At 42.6% G+C, this 16146-nt stretch overlaps 2 protein-coding genes across 2 annotated transcripts; one reads left to right on the forward strand and one right to left on the reverse strand.

Annotated features, from left to right (window-relative positions):
- The first annotated feature begins 7142 nt into the window (after positions 1–7142).
- On the forward strand, positions 7143–8090 carry LOC138768643 (olfactory receptor 10AG1-like). The gene has a single exon (XM_069946596.1). It carries the CDS (start codon positions 7143–7145, stop codon positions 8088–8090), a length of 948 nt encoding a protein of 315 aa, XP_069802697.1.
- Positions 8091–14082: 5992 nt separating this feature from the next.
- LOC138768644 (uncharacterized protein F54H12.2-like) lies at positions 14083–15330 on the reverse strand. The gene has a single exon (XM_069946597.1). The coding sequence runs from the start codon at positions 15328–15330 to the stop codon at positions 14083–14085; it is 1248 nt and encodes a 415-aa protein (XP_069802698.1).
- Positions 15331–16146: the final 816 nt, after the last annotated feature.

The raw sequence follows: 16146 nt of genomic DNA on the forward strand, positions 1-16146 counted from the left end.
CTCTAAATGGCGCTCTGTCCTTTTGGTGACTTGCCCTGTGCCCATATGGCAAATTATGTCCACATGTGGGGTATTTTCGTACTCAGGGGAAACTACCCTACACGTTTTGTGTTCATTTTCTTTTTTAACCCCTTGTGGAAATGGAAAAAATCAAGGCTAGACCAACATTTAGTGTAATTTTTTTAAAATTTTTACTCTAAATCATTGATCTTGTCTTGATTTTTTTCATTTTCACAAGGGGTTAAAAGATAAAAAAAAACACAATGTGTAGAGCAATTTCCCCTGAGTATGGAAATACCCCACATGTGGACATAAAGCGCCATGCGGGTGCAGGGTAAGCCTCCGAAGGGACGGAGCGCCATTTGGTTTTTGAAGGCTGGATTTGGATGGAATGGATTTCGAGGGGCCATGTTGCATTCAAAAGGCCCCTGTGTTGCCAAGACAGTTAAACCCCCCACAAGTGACCCTATTATGGAAACTACACCCCTCAAGGAATGTAACAAGGGGTGTAGTGAGCATATGGACCCCACTGGTGACTGGCACAAATGTGGATCAATGTGGCGTGAAAATGAAATATTCAATTTTTTACACTATAATGTTGGTCTAGCCTTGAATTTATCATTTTCACAAGGGGTTAAAAGAGAAAAAAAAACACAAAATGTGTAGAGCAATTTCCCCCGAGTCCGTAAATACCCCACATCTGGACATAAAGCGCCATGTGGGCGCAGGGCAAGCCTCCGAAGGGAAGGAGCGCCATTTGGATTTTGGAGGTTGGATTTGGCTAGAATGGATGATGAACGCCATGTCGCATTTACAGAGCCCTTGTGCTGCCAAAACACTGTAAACCCCCCACAAGTGACCCCATTCTGGAAACTACACCCCTCAAGGAATCTAACAAGGGGTGCAGTGAGGATATGGACCCCTGGATGACGGGCACATTTGTGCCATGAAAGTGAAAAAATGAAAATTTTCACTTTCACGTCACATTTTTCCACATTTGTGCCCGTCACCAGTGGGGTCCATATGCTCACTGCACCCCTTGTTAGATTCCTTGAGGGGTGTAGTTTCCAGAATGGGGTCACTTGTGGGGGGTTTCCAGTGTCTTGGCAGCACGAGAGCTCTGTAAATGCGACATGGCCCTTGAAATCCATTCCAGTGAAATCCAGCTTCCAAAAGCCAATTGGCGCTCCTTCCCTTTGGAGGCTCGTCCTGCGCCCGCTTGGCACTTTATGTCCACATGTGGGGTATTTCCGTACTCGGGAGAAACTGCGCTACATGTTTTGTGTTTTTTTTTTCCTTTTATCCCTTTGTGAAAATGAAAAATTGAAGGCTAGAACAACATTTTAGTGTAAAAAATACTTTAGTCTTTTTTCAAGCCATATTGTTTGGAAAATCTGTGAAGCACCTGTGGGGTCCAAATGCTCACCGCACCCCTTGTTACATTCCTTGAGGGGTGTAGTTTTCTAAATGGTGTCCCTTTAGGGGTGTTTTTTAGGTTTTGGCACCCCAGAGCCTCTGCCAACCTGAAGTGGTACAGTCAAAAATGACCAAAAATAACGGAGCCATTGAAATTCACTAGGCGCTCCCTTATATCTGAGGCTTGTGGTTGCGTCAAATAGCGCAATAGGGCCACATATGGGGTATTTCTATAAACTGCAGAAACGGGGCAATCAATATTGGGGTGCATTTCTCTGGTAATAGGTTTATAATTATGAAAAATATTGGATTACAATAAAATCTCTGCACAGAAAATTAAAATTTTCAAATTTCTTACACACTTAGCTTTTATTTCTGTGACTCCCCTAAAGGGTTAAAAAACTTTCTGGATGTGCTTTTGCAGAGTTTAGGGGGTGCAGTTTCTGAAATGGGGTGCTTCGTGAGGCTTTCTATTACACAGTCCCCTCAAATACACTTTAAACCTGAACAGTTCCCTAAAAATATCTGATTTTGAAATTTTACTGAAAATTTGGAAATTTGCTGCTAATGTTTTAAGCTTCCTATTGTCTAAAAAAAATGAAAGATAGTTTAATAAATGCCGCCAACAAAAAGTAGACATGTTGCTAATGCTATTTAATATATAATTTATGTGGTATAACCATTTTCTGTATAAGCAGAAAAGTTTTAAAGTTGGAAAAATGCATTTTTTTACAATTTTTCACGCTATTTTGGGTTTTTTCATAAAGATTCGTTATAAGTATCGACTCCAATTTACCAGAAATGTGAAGTACAATATGTCACGAGAAAACAATCTCAGAATCAGCCGGATAGGTAAAAGCATCCCGAAGTTATTAATGAATAAAGTGACACTGGTCAAATTCATAAAATTTGCTCCGGTCCTTAAGGCCATTTCAGGCCCGGTCCTTAAGGGGTTAAAACATGTTTTGTTCCAAAGCAGATGATAAAATAAAACACACCAACGTGTTTCAGGCACATACTATTCTTGGTCACAGCAGTACATGTCCGAAATGCGTTGGCGTAAACAATCTTGTGGTGTGTGTTGCTCGTAGTTACACCATTCGCCTGTACTCATTGTAAGTGGTGATGAAGTAGTGTTAAAGTTTCGCCACAAGATGCCGCTATTGCAAGTGTATGTACTTTGTTGATGCACAGCTACAGAACTGTAAGGGTTATTGTTTGTTAATGTGTCACATGGATCTGTAGACCAATGAGCGTGTTCTCTTCTTCTGTCTTATCACTTCTCCCTTTACTTCTTCTATATGCACTCTTCACCCATTCACAGCACACCTTATAGGGAGCTGTAGCTAGGAAGTCACATGGGTAGAGGAAGTGTAGGGGACTTTTGTCACTGGACTTTGTAGAGGAAGGACACCAGCCAGAACTCTCCTTACAGCAGTCTAGTTGGGCCCTGGCCCTTTGCCAGGTCCCCAGTCTCAGTGTGCAGTCCAGAAACAGACTCATGCACATGAAGTTAACCTTTTTTCTTCAAGTAATGCTACTCAACACTATGCAGTGTTAAACCCTTCCTTAGAGAGGACAAGTCAGACATCATCTCAACCCACGCCGTAGACTAGGAGAGTCACAGTGCAGGACAGTATCTACAAAGCAGAAGGCTAGGAACTGATCCGGATAGAGCAAAGTTGCTAGAAGCTTCAATCTCCCAGGTAACAAGGTCTGGGCAGCAGCGGATTATAATAGGTCCGTTTCGGGCAGCAGCCCGGGGCCCTGAGTTCCTGGGGACACATAGCCACCCAAAATGACTTATACTTTTACTGCTGTATTGTCTCCTTGCTACAGTTTTTCCATGATTTGCAAAAATAAATTACTGCTTTTTACCACAATTTTGCACAAATCAGGGCATCATGACATTATCTATCCTGGACTATGAACACTACACTATTGCTGCCATAGTTACCATTGGGTGAAGGGGCCCAGGCTTGGCAAAAAGCCCGGGGCCTAGGGTAAAATTAATCCGCCCCTGGGTCTGGGGCTTGTGTCACTTTTTAGAACTGGTCCCCCGACACTGGTAGGGCAATAGGTGGTTCATTCTGACAAGAGTCAATGCACAGACACAAGTATTCTCTCTCAAGTATTTTTATTTCTACCTCATCCTCCAACATCATGGCAGAGCACAGTATTAATTGGGTTGGGACTTTCACAACATCCTCCTTTCTGCTCCTCTGACTCTACACTCCCAGCATGCAACTCAGTCCACACGACTGTATCACTTCTCCTCCGCTCACTACAGATTTTGATCCTAACTTATCAAGTGTCTTATCAAGTATAAAGTGTTGTGTCAAGGTAAAGCTGTATGACCTGCTGTAAATACGCAGTATCCAAGTAAAGCAAACCTTATTTATGATAAAGAGACTCTGATTTCTCACTCCGCACCAACACAGTACACGAACATTCTTTGGGTTACCTCCCCTGTCTGTGGGTGGCAGTGCCAATAGTCCGGGTGGGTCATGACTCCACTCCGGACCACCGTGACAACAGCCCAAGGGACCCAGCAACTGCCCAGCAGGTCACTGACCACAGGGGAACAAAGTATAAGCCATTTAAAATAAAAGCAGGTGTGCCACCATACATGTGTGCCCAACCGGCACTGGCGTCACAACACAACATCATTGGGACTGGCTATATCTCGGCCAACCACCATAGAGCTGGTGTCCCACTTCACCATCTGGCAAGTGACCAGCCGTACCTCCACCATAACATCGCAGGTGGCATACCACCACAGACTGCCCTGTGTAGTGTACCATCTGCTCTGTAACAAGACATGTTTTATGGTAACAATCTAGTACACAAGATAAATAGAGTAGTGGCACCCACCCGATCTTCTCTTCAGGCTTTATTGTAGTTTTTTTTTATATAGAAGTCATACCAGACAACAAACAGGTGAGGGTGGACAGACAATAGTGCACAAAGTGACAGATGTTTTGCATGCAGGCACACTTCATTAAGGCTAGCCGGTGAGTGCCACTACTCTATTTATCTTGTGTACTAGATTGTAATCAAGGAAGAAAAAAACAAAGTGTGGCGCCTACTGGTGCAATAAGGCTGAGAGGTGGTGTGTCTAATCAAAGTGCTAGATGGACGTACTTACCTTGTGGAGTTGTGCAAAGGATAGGCACAACTCTACTGTAAACAAAAGGGTGTCACTCAGACAGGAACCGCAGCTCTTCCTTGGGTTATCGTCACCAGCGGTGGGTGGATGCATGCAGAGGATGTGGCCCATGAAGGGTCACCGGACCAGAAGAAACCCACAGGTGGAAAAGCGCAGGTACAGTAGATGTCCAAGATGGAGACACAATAGCATTCAAAGGCTGGCACACTGGCGTAACTCAATATAGTATTTATTTAGCACCAAATAAATACTATATCGAGTCACACTAGTGGGCCAGCCTTTGAATGCTATTGTGTCTCCATCTTGGACATCTACCTGCGCTTATCCACCTGTGGATTTCTTCTAGTCCGGTGACCCTTCGTGGGCCACATCCTCTGCATGCAGATTGAAATCATTGAACTGTTACTTTGTATGCTGAGCACCACTATTATATTCATTTGTTGCTCCAGCTTTCGCTGAAGTTAGTTATTGGGAGCGCTCCTGCCACTGAGTGTGAATAGGGTCCTTGTGTTTTTCTTCTGGACTGTACCTATGTTATATGGTAAGTTCTTAGCTGTATTTATCTGCCCAGCCAGCTGTTTGATCCGTTTACTCCCAGACAACTGAACAGCAACTGACTTATACATTTTGGACCTTGGAATTTTTCAATGTTATTTTCAATGTTTTAATGTTCAACTTGGACTTGATAATGCTATATATAATAAAAATGATTTTTCCCTTGACAAATAGTTTAAATATTTAAAGTGATATTGTCACCCCCTTACTCTTTGTGTGGTTCTCTGCACTATCCACATGCTTAAGTGCCGCACATTCTGTTAATAGTTGAATATGTAGTACTTTGTTATGACATGCTTGAGAAAGGCTTCGTTATACTGTATGTGGGTGCCGAAATGCCTTGCACTTATTCATAAATTATTTGTGCTCTTGAATTGATGGTCCATCTCTACTGCATCTATCACGGACTGTGGTAACTGCTCACCTACGCTTGGGATTTCATAGAGGATCAAGTGTCATGATAGGTCTGGATCGAGCTGTGGATAGAGTGCCCAAATGTCATGAAGCCCCCACGTAGGGGCCATTATCCACCAATAAAATGAAGCAATTTTAGAGCAAAAAGGAGACACAGACAAGTGCAAACACAGGTGTATATTGAATGGGCAGCATCTAAGCTTGTAAATGGCGTGGAGAACCGCACATAGAGAAGGGGGGGGGATATTATAGCAGCAGTGTGTATAGCTGATTGTGAGTGCAGACACATTATAGCAGCAGTGTATATAGCTAGGTGTGAGTGCAGGCACATTATAGCAGAAATGGAGAGGATGGGAAAGACAAGGACTGACAGACTGCAGGGAGCATGAAGCAGGGCAGATATGGGCACATACATGAAGCGCTCTCTATGCAAGAAGAGAGGGGTTACAGCCATGAAGAGATTACCTCCACAGTCCTGTCCCCTGATGCAAGCCCCAGCCAAGTGGTTCTGCTTTGGAAGGTGAGGGAGACTGGGTCAGAATACAGTGTTGTAGACCCCGCTATGCAGACCATGCCCCTCCTCCAGTCGCACTCCAACCCAGTGCAGGGAACTCTTAAACCAAACCAATGCTCTTAAACTAAGTTACAATTTTCAAAAACTGTGAGCTCTTCTTGCAAAATGCTCTTAATGCAAGTTACTCTTAAACCAAGGTACCACTGTATCTAGTTTATAGTTTTTGCTAATATAATAGTCTGATTTGTTATACATTATTCATCAAATAATCATTCACATTGTTTTGTTTGAGGCTATGTTTATACACTGCCCAAATGATAGCCATTTGTATTGGACATCTGGCATTTAGCGGCAAATAACAGTCGTTGTTTTAAAACAATGGCTGTTATTTGATGTTAAATGTAAACCGTCCAATAAAAACAGCCATCATTTCGATCGTGTGTTAACATAACCTATAAGGCTATGTTTACACTGCGTACGAGTCTGGCCGCATTTCGTACGCCGTCGTACATGTGCGGCTGAAACTACGGGCGTGGGAAAAATAGACGTGCGTCCGGATGCATACGAACTGCGAACATACACCCGTAGTACAGTTATGCTTCCCTCGCTTGTTTCGAAGCAATCTGAAACAGGTCATTTACTTGGAAATCTTGGCCCAGACCAATAAAACTCACAGAACCTTTTGGATCGAAAAATCAAGTTCAATTTGGCTGAAATAAGTACTTTGTACGGGACCGCATGGAAATCCACGGCCGTGAGTTGGAACATTAACTTCCTCAAACAATGGTCTTGTTCATTTTTCACGGCGCTGCATACGATCCGGCCGTAAGCTCATACGTAGCGTGCATTGTGCGGCCGTATAAATTTTCAAGCGAATGCATCAACCTCAAAACTACGTGCGTATATTCGCGGTTCGCACTATGGCCGGACTCATACGCAGTGTGAACATAGCCTAAATGTGCTTTTTTTTTTTTTTTTTATCCTTTATTTTGGTAATGTTTATTTATATAAAAATAAGGAAATATTTTCTGTCTCTATAGGTACAAGTTTTTTTTTTCTGACGTGGTCAATAAAATGGAGATAGGAAACTATACTAGAATACATGAATTTATCCTTGTTGGATTTTCTTCCCTTGCTCATCTCCAGTTTTTTCTCTTCATGATCTTTCTATGTATCTTTATGACATCGCTGCTGGCTCATATGTTTATAATTCTTTTATATAGATTTAGCCCTAATCTTCACACTCCTATGTATTTTTTTCTTGCCAATTTCTCCTTTTTGGAGATCTGTTATATATCAACTATAACTCCGAAGATGCTGACCAATCTTCTCTCTCAACAAAAAACCATCACTTTTTATGGATGTGCCGTGCAGATGAACTGTTATCTCTTGCTGGGCAGTGCCGAGTGCTATATGCTGGCAGCCATGGCGTATGATCGATATAACGCTATATGTCACCCTTTGCTATATAATACAAATATGAGAAAGATAGTTTGTATCATACTGGTCATTGATTGTTGGCTTATCGGGACCATAGTTGGAATTCTACAGTCTAATCTCATATTTTCCTTGCCGTTCTGCAGGTCCAATAGAATCAACAATTTTTACTGTGATATTCCGCCATTATTAAGTCTGGCCTGTAATAACACGCAGTTCAATGAAATTATCATGCTTATAATCACTTTTATTATTATAGTAATACCTTTTATACTGACAGTTTTTTCGTATGCAAATATCATCTGGACAATTCTCAAGCACCATTCTGCTGGGACGAGAAAAAAAGCTTTCTCCACTTGTAGCTCCCATCTCATAGTTGTATCTATGTTCTATGGGTCAAGCTCTATTATGTACTTGAGACCAAAGTCAAGTTATGGCATGGATGAAGAGAAGTATTTGTCCCTCATTTATACTATATTTGCTCCTTTAGCAAACCCCTTCATATATAGTTTGAGGAATAATGATGTAATAAATGCAGCCAGAAAGATATTATCTGAAGCTAAAATAGCTTGTCATCATATTTAGGCTATGTTCACACTACGTAAAAGTACGGCCGTTGTTGCCATAGGCTGTATCCCAGTTTTCCAGGCGGTCCTCAGGCTGTATCCACCCTCTCCACGGTGCGGGCAGACAGTGGGAATCAGAAGCTGAGAGTTCAGGTTCATATGAACCCGAACCTTGGCCGGTTCATAGTTAATAAGGTTGAAAAAAGACACATGTCCATCAAGTTCAACCAAGGAGGGGATGGATACAGGGAAGGGGGAGGGGTGATAGGTTCTATACATATGCATTTATATTATTTTGGTCTAAGAACTTGTCTAGGCCGGTTTTAAAGCCCTCTACTGTTTTTGCTGTGACCAGATCCTGTGGTAGACTGTTCCACAGATTCACAGTTCTCATGGTAAAGAAGACTTGTCGCCTCCGGAGATTGAACCTTTTTTTCTCCAGGTGGAGGCAGTGCCCTCTTGTCCTTTGAGGGGGTTTAACCTGGAACATCTTTTCCCCATATTTCTTGTAGGGGCCATTTATATATTTAAATAAATTAATCATATCTCCCCTTAAACGTCTCTTCTCCAGACTAAACAAATGTAATTCTTTTAATCTCTCCTCATAACTAAGATGCTCCATTCCCCTTATTAGTTTAGTTGCCCGTCTTTGTACCCTCTCCAGCTCTAGAACATCCTTTTTATGGATCGGTTTCCAAAACTGGACAGCATACTCCAGATGAGGCCGCACCAAAGCTTTATAAAGAGGTAATAATATATCCCTGTCCCATGAGTCCATGCCTGTTTTAATGCATGACAATATCCTGCTGGCCTTAGAAGCAGCTGCCTGACATTGTGTACTGTTCTGTAGTCTATTATCTACAAGTACACCCAGATCCTTCTCCATCAGCGACTCTCGCAGAGTAACTCCCCCTAGGACATATGATGCATGCAGGTTATTAGTACCCAGGTGCATAACTTTACATTTATCCACATTGAACCTCATTTGCCAAGTGGACGCCCAAACACTCAGTGTGTCTAAGTCATCCTGTAACATCTGCACATCCTCCATAGACTGTACTGTACTACAAAGCTTGGTGTCATCTGCAAAGATAGAAACATTGCTGTTAATTCCATTCTCAATATCATTAATAAACAAGTTAAACAGAAGAGGGCCCAGTACTGACCCTTGGGGTACACCACTTATTACCGGGGACCATTCGGAGTAGGAATCATTGACCACCACTCTCTGGGTACGATTATTAAGCCAGTTTTCAATCCAGTTACACATTAAACTTTCCAAACCGATAGACTTTAACTTACCCATCAGACGTCCATGAGGAACTGTGTCAAACGCTTTAGCAAAATCCAGGTACACGATATCCACAGCTGCGCCCCCATCCAGGCTTCAACTCACCTCTTCGTAGAAACATATCAGGCTGGTTTGACAGCTTCTGTTCTTAGTAAAACCATGCTGGTTATAACTTATAATACTATTAGCCACTACATATTCCTGGATGTAGTCCCTTATAAGCCCCTCAAATAGTTTCCCCACAATGGACGTTAAGCTTTCAGGTCTGTAGTTACCTGGGGAAGTTCGAGAGCCCTTTTTGAAAATCGGCACTACATTTGCCTTACGCCAGTCCCTCGGCACAATACCAGTAAGCAAAGAATCAATGAATATTTCATACAAGGGTAGAGAAATTACAGAACTGAGTTCCCTAAGAACTCTGGGGTGTAATCCATCAGGCCCTGGAGCTTTGGCTACATTGAGTTCATCTCTAGTGAAAACAAAATGCAATTCTGCAAATGTGGGGGCGGTTTCAGTGTTTTTGTAATGCACCTTACAGTTAAACTGACATGATATCTTTATTCTAAAGTTCGTTTTGAATATAGAGATATATAAGTTTACATAGCTTTTCTAATGTTTTAGTATTTTTTAACAGTAAAACCTTTTTTGTGCAAATAGGTATAACAGGTTTTTTTTTAATCTATACGGCTGTATGGGATGTCATTTTTTCCTGCCATTAGCTCTAGTTTTTATTAGTATTATAATTGTGTAGATGGAAAATATTGATCTTTATTATTATTATTATTATTATTTTTGTTTTTATATAAAATCAAATAAAAAGAAAAACAGCAATCCTGCCATTATTACCGCTTTTTGTACATGCTGTTCACTGTTTGAAAACAATGTTGTTTTATTTTAATAAATTGGACAATTATGTAATAGTTTTTAAAACTTTTATTTTTTCTTTACTTTTTTTTTTAAGTGTCCCTGGGGGACTATTACATGCAACCATTAGATTGTATACACTGGTCAATGCTATATCACAGTAGTGATCATTGTTATCTGCTATCCTTTAATAAAACTCAGAAAACTGAGGATCAGACTGCACAGAGTTGAGCAGTATATTTGTTCGGGACACTGTAACGCCTGGAGTAGTGGATCCACTGGACCGTCACTAGCGATGGCACTAACCTCACCAGGGAGCGGAGTCTAAGGGGCCGCTGGTTTTCACCAGAGCCCGCCGCAAGGCGGGATAGACTTGCTGCGGCAGGCGACCCCCAGGTCGCTACCCCTGGCTTGGTTGCTAGTGACAGCAGGCGAGGCGTGGCAGGAGCAGTAGGCAGGAGATGGTGCTGGCAGAGGTCTGTAGGCGTAACCGCAGGTGAGAGGCTGAACACAGAAGCAATAGTGTAACAGAGGAGCAGGAACCAGGAACGAGGACTAGGGACCAGGTAGCGGACAGGAATCAGGAACAAGGACTAGGGACCAGGTAGCGGACAGGAATCAGGAACAACAGGGAGCTGGGCCAAACGCTATGGAAAGCATGTAGAGGCTCCAACACCTGGAAGAGGGCAGGGCTGGAACTTATAGGGGATTGATTGACATACAGGCCAATTAGGAGCGCACTGCCCCTTTAAATCTGAGACAGCCGGCGCGCGCGCCCCCTAGGAGGCGGGGACGCGCCTGCTGGTCGGCACAGCGATGGACAGGAGCGCGGTGAGGTGAGGCGCCCCCGGGGGCCGAAGCAACAGCAGTGCCGGGTCCCTACCTATGGACACCGGCTGCTGCAGAGACGGGAGAGAGGGTGCGGCGGCGGTCCGGAGCACGGGACGCCGCCGTTGCCCTAACAGACACGCACAATCACGCTGTGGGGGTCTCGATCAGTGGGTGACAGGAGCAGCTCCTATCACTAACCCTTAAACTATTGTGTTTTAGGGGTTTATGGGGGGTAGCCATGAGATTGCTGCGGCCCATCATTGACGGTAATGGTGGGTCTAGCACTCACCCACTATGAAGTGATCTCAGCTCCTGAGCTCGCTTCATAGTTCTAAACCTCAGGAAGGCCATGCATGTATGCCTTAGGCTACGTTCACACAGAGCCTTCTTTCCCCGCACTGAAGAATGAACATGCTTTTTAAGTCATGGCTGGGGGTGGTCTCTGCTGCCTCATTGGCCGGGTGACATTAGTGCATGCGTTGGGCGCGTGCACGGTGACGTCATCGCAGACATGTTTTTCAGTGTATTCAGAGGAGTATTCCAGTTAATTCCAGTACAGAGAATTGAGAGTGTTAAGTACCAAGTCAAGAGGCAGCGAAGTCCAAGAAACAAAAGCCAAGGTCCAGATACACAAGTTTATAAGACAATAGGGAATGTAGCTAGCGTAGGCACTCCAAAGAAGACTTTATAGCTAGGACATGGCGGTCCTAAAAATAACTTTTAAACTTGTAGCCCTGTGTCAAGTTGGCTTGTCCTAGAGTGTCCATGCCTCTCTGTCCCTCCTCCCTAAGTAGTGAAACATCAGTTTATTATGTCAATTCAAAAGTGACAGGTGCCCCGCCCCCTTTCCCCCTAAGCCCCACCCCCATTTCCTGCCATCAACCCGCCCCCTCTAGCCCTAGTGACAGTTCCCCCGCCCACTTTCCCACGCATCCCCCCGCCCACTTTCCCACGCTGTTAACCCTGTCCCACAGGCATGTGACGTATCTGGTATGACAGATACGTCTCCACCCCCTCCCATATCAAAACCTATGAAACATTCCCCAGATTATATCATGCACCCTGCTTATCGCCCATATCGGGTAACCCTAATAAAATGACTAACCTTTATCTCAACTCCCAGTCATGGTTCTGTGTGTGTGTAGTTGTAGCAGATATAATAGCAAGAGAGATGGAGAGATCCGTACAAATCCCTGTCTTGAAGCGAAGTGTGTGAATTAGCTTACAGTCTTCTGAGAGGGGTCTGAGTACACGCCCATATCCTGTTGTAATAGGGAGGCCTTGAGACATGCCAGGACATGTCCCCACATCCCATAGCCTATATACCCCACAGTGTATATATTAGGCGTAAAAATCAAACAAGGCGATAAAAGTTTAAAAGCTTTATTGAATAAAAAGATGTATACAATATTCGTATAATAAGCAATGTTTTTTGTTCATAAAGTTACATTTGTAAAAGTTAAAATAAGCGAAGAAAAGTACAAAAATGGTATGACTGTGATATAAACAACAGAAGTAAAGTCTTGTGACTCACACGCAAGACCGGCCTCACAATGAGACACTAAAGTCTTGTGACTCACACACAAGACCGGCCTCACAATGAGACACTATTCACCTTAAAAAGTCATAATTTTGTTCAGATATATATTGTATTTCTTCAAAGGAGTCGTAACATGTGGGGTTACACAGGGTTAATTGTCTTAAAGGTCTTAATTTTGTTAAAAGTCTTGGGACTCTCATACATGTGAGTTCTCACAATGAGTCACTATTTTACTGTGTAATAGCACATTGTTTCGAAGGGTGCTTATTAAACAATTAAGACAGTTCATACAGGGTCATCTGCAAAATTAAGGTGTGAATGGGTGTAAAGTTTGTAGTTAAAGTCTCGTGATAGTCTTGCACAGTGTAGATAATAAGCCATAAAGTCATTTGAGCAGCAAAGAATTTGTACTTAAAGCCTCGTGATAGTATTGTAAAAGAATGTCATCACAGCGGCACAGTGTAGATAATAATCTGTGATGTAAATTTATCAGCAGAGGATAGAAGAAATACATTGTAGGAATATAATGTTTTATCAGTTTATACATAGAGGAAAGCACTCCTGTTTAAAAACTAAACACGATGTACATCCTAATTTTACACAAGCCAGCTTATTCTTCACAAACACATCTACTAAATGGTCATTTTGTTTAAAATCCTTGGTAAAGAAATGCAATGCTTTCGTGTAAGAAATACCCCTAGCCAAATGAAATAGTATAAAAAGACAATAATGTCCGCAGAAAGAGCTGGAAGTATCTTGCAATTGAATATTTTGATATGTGTATGTCTCACAATTCCTTTTTAAGAACTGTAAAAATTCTTTGGGAAATATTTCAGCATCCGGGGAGAACCCGTAGCTGTCAAAAAATATCGCTTTCTTATCATTACACAATACAATTAATATCCAGTGACGCCCTCGTTTTTGCGACTCGTCCGTGTTCACTATGTAAGCCGCGGGCCTCTGAAGAACACGCTGTAATGGTAGAAAATCACACGGAAATACGCCTTCAAATAGGACATTTATATAAGGATCGGATTTAGCTATATTCGTGAGCTGTAGATTATTCATCTTTAGTTATAGTCATTGAGTATTTCTCTTCTATTGTTTATCTCTAATATGTTTGAATTTATTGCATAAACAATCATATTCATGCTGGTTTCACACTACGTATATTTCAGTCAGTATATTTCAGTCAGTATTGCAACCAAAACCAGGAGTGGATTAAAAACACAGAAAGGATCTGTTCACACAATGTTGAAATTGAGTGGATGGCCGCCATATAACAGTAAATAACGGCCAATATTTCAATATAACAGCCGTTGTTCTAAAATAACAGCAAATATTTGCCATTAAATGGCGGCCATCCACTCAATTACAACATTGTGTAAACAGATCCTTTCTGTGTTTTTAATCCACTCCTGGTTTTGGTTGCAATACTGACTGAAATATACTGACTGAAATATACATATACTGACTGAAATATACTTAGTGTGAATGCAGCCTCAGGGTGTGCGGTGTTGGTTCTGCAAAGCGTATCTCGGCGCGTAAATTTCCTGTTTTTATGAGGGAAAAGTGACCGCCCGGCTCTTGATCCGGCGATAGATCGAATGCAAAAAATGTGTAGCCGTTCATAAATTCTTCGCGGTCTATCGCTAGCCCGCTATCAGATTTTTGTTTACCCGCTATGTGTGCGAGGGCGGCGTACTCTCTAATGGCTAATTCAGCCTCAAAATTTGGCTGAAAAGGTTTTGCAGGTATCTGTTGTCCATCCAGGTACAGAGCCGCATGATTTATGCTGTAGTGGTGAAAACATAGCGGATTTCTTTGGTAGCTCCCGCTAAAGGCTTCATTGTCCACAAAACCTAATATTACTGTTTTAGGGATTTGACCAAGAAACAGATTCTCATGATTTGTAATTCTTGTTCCTGTTGGAATGCTGTATACTTTTAAGCAGGCTCTATCAATGGCGTATTTGGCCGTAGACGTCAGAAGGGCTTGGCTGTGGCCTATTCTGACAGCCGGTGAAACCTGTACTCTTTTTACATAGAGAGCCGCTTGCAGGATCTGTATTTTAAAAGGCTCTGCTTCGGCTGACATCAGGCTAAATGTATCTTTATTTCTGGTCAGTTTGATTTTAAGGTCCAGGCCGTTGAGTATGAGTTTGGGTTGATTGAATATATCTCCAAAAATTGGTCCTAAAAGCTCTACAGGCTTAGAGCGCGCCGTTGTCCGTGCTCTTTTGATGAATCCTGAATTTTCACCAGCAAGAGCTCTGTCGTGGTGGTGTCCCGCTGAATCTTTGTAAAATAATCCGGCTGTAAACTGAGATGACAGTGTTTGTGGGCTATAATTTAAAATAGTCTCGATGTAAGCTCTGTAACTGTAAAGGTTATCCGATTGTGAAATAAGTCGGTCGCCCAGGGTAATGTCCACTTGATTAAAAAGCGTAGCTATGGGGTAATTTATAAAACCCACACGAGCCCCGTCGGCTATCGCTGTGTTGTCTTGTTTGACAATGCGACAGTTTATGTACAGGAGGGTGTTGTTCAGGTCGTAATAATATTCTCCGCTACCTGAAATGAAGAATTCCAGCGGGGCATTGTCGGCCAGAGCCGCAATAGGTTGAACCTCTACAAAAAGCGATTTTTCTATACTCGTTTGTGTGGGCGGAATATCAAAAATATCCAGTTCCGATTTTGCACACTCTACGGATCCGTCGTGTATGAAGGCCATGATAGTCCTCTAGAAGATGTCGTCCGCTGAGCGTCTAACTGATTTGTGACGTCTGAGCCTTTTGCGCGCTATAGTCTTATTCATGAGCAAGGGCGGGAATGATGTATCGAAATTACGTTTTCTTTTACGTGACTTTTTTGTTACATAAACGAGACCATCGCCGGCCTGCCGCTCTTTCGGAGGCTGATTTATTTTATCCATGATAGCCGTTGATACGCTTGTGAAGGCATCTTTAGCAATGTTTCTGGCAGCTGTTTTTACGTGCGGTTTTACAAGTTCTATACCCTTTCTGAAAAGAGGCACAGCGCGACGAAAAAGTCCTCTAAACAGACCCGCAAGACCGGCGCCATACATGTATTCATCACCACGGAAGCCTTCTAATCCATGACCCGCTTGAAGGCAATAATAGCGGGCATAAACGGCGGGGTCGCCGTAAACTCTCTGGGACAACATTTTAGCGTGACAGCTCCCTGCACGGTCTGAAATGTAATCTCACGATACTTTTCCCGTACCTAAATTTAACAGGATTACCTTGATCCGACAAAATCGAAACGGTTATAGAATCAAAGTGCTGTTTGCACAACGGTATGTAATCCGGTCTTGTGTAGTGTAGGGTAACAACTTCGTTGTGTTGTCCGCTGATCTCGACGGTTCTTAAAAGCTGTACATAGCTATCACCCACCAGCTGATGCTGTATTATATCGGTGTACACAAATAATGTGTAAAATCCAGCTTTTATATCTGCGTAAAAAGTCTTCTTATCAGAGTAATTAGGTTCTGTGGCGTTTTCAACATAACCTGGTAGCCCTAAAATAC

This window comes from Dendropsophus ebraccatus, chromosome 12 (assembly GCF_027789765.1).
Source record: "Dendropsophus ebraccatus isolate aDenEbr1 chromosome 12, aDenEbr1.pat, whole genome shotgun sequence".
NCBI lineage: Eukaryota > Metazoa > Chordata > Amphibia > Anura > Hylidae > Dendropsophus > Dendropsophus ebraccatus.

Bases quoted from the DNA above. Each gene is read 5' to 3' on its own strand.
- LOC138768644 (XM_069946597.1), bottom strand. From the start codon at position 15,330: ATGGCCTTCATACACGACGGATCCGTAGAGTGTGCAAAATCGGAACTG.
- LOC138768643 (XM_069946596.1), top strand. From the start codon at position 7,143: ATGGAGATAGGAAACTATACTAGAATACATGAATTTATCCTTGTTGGA.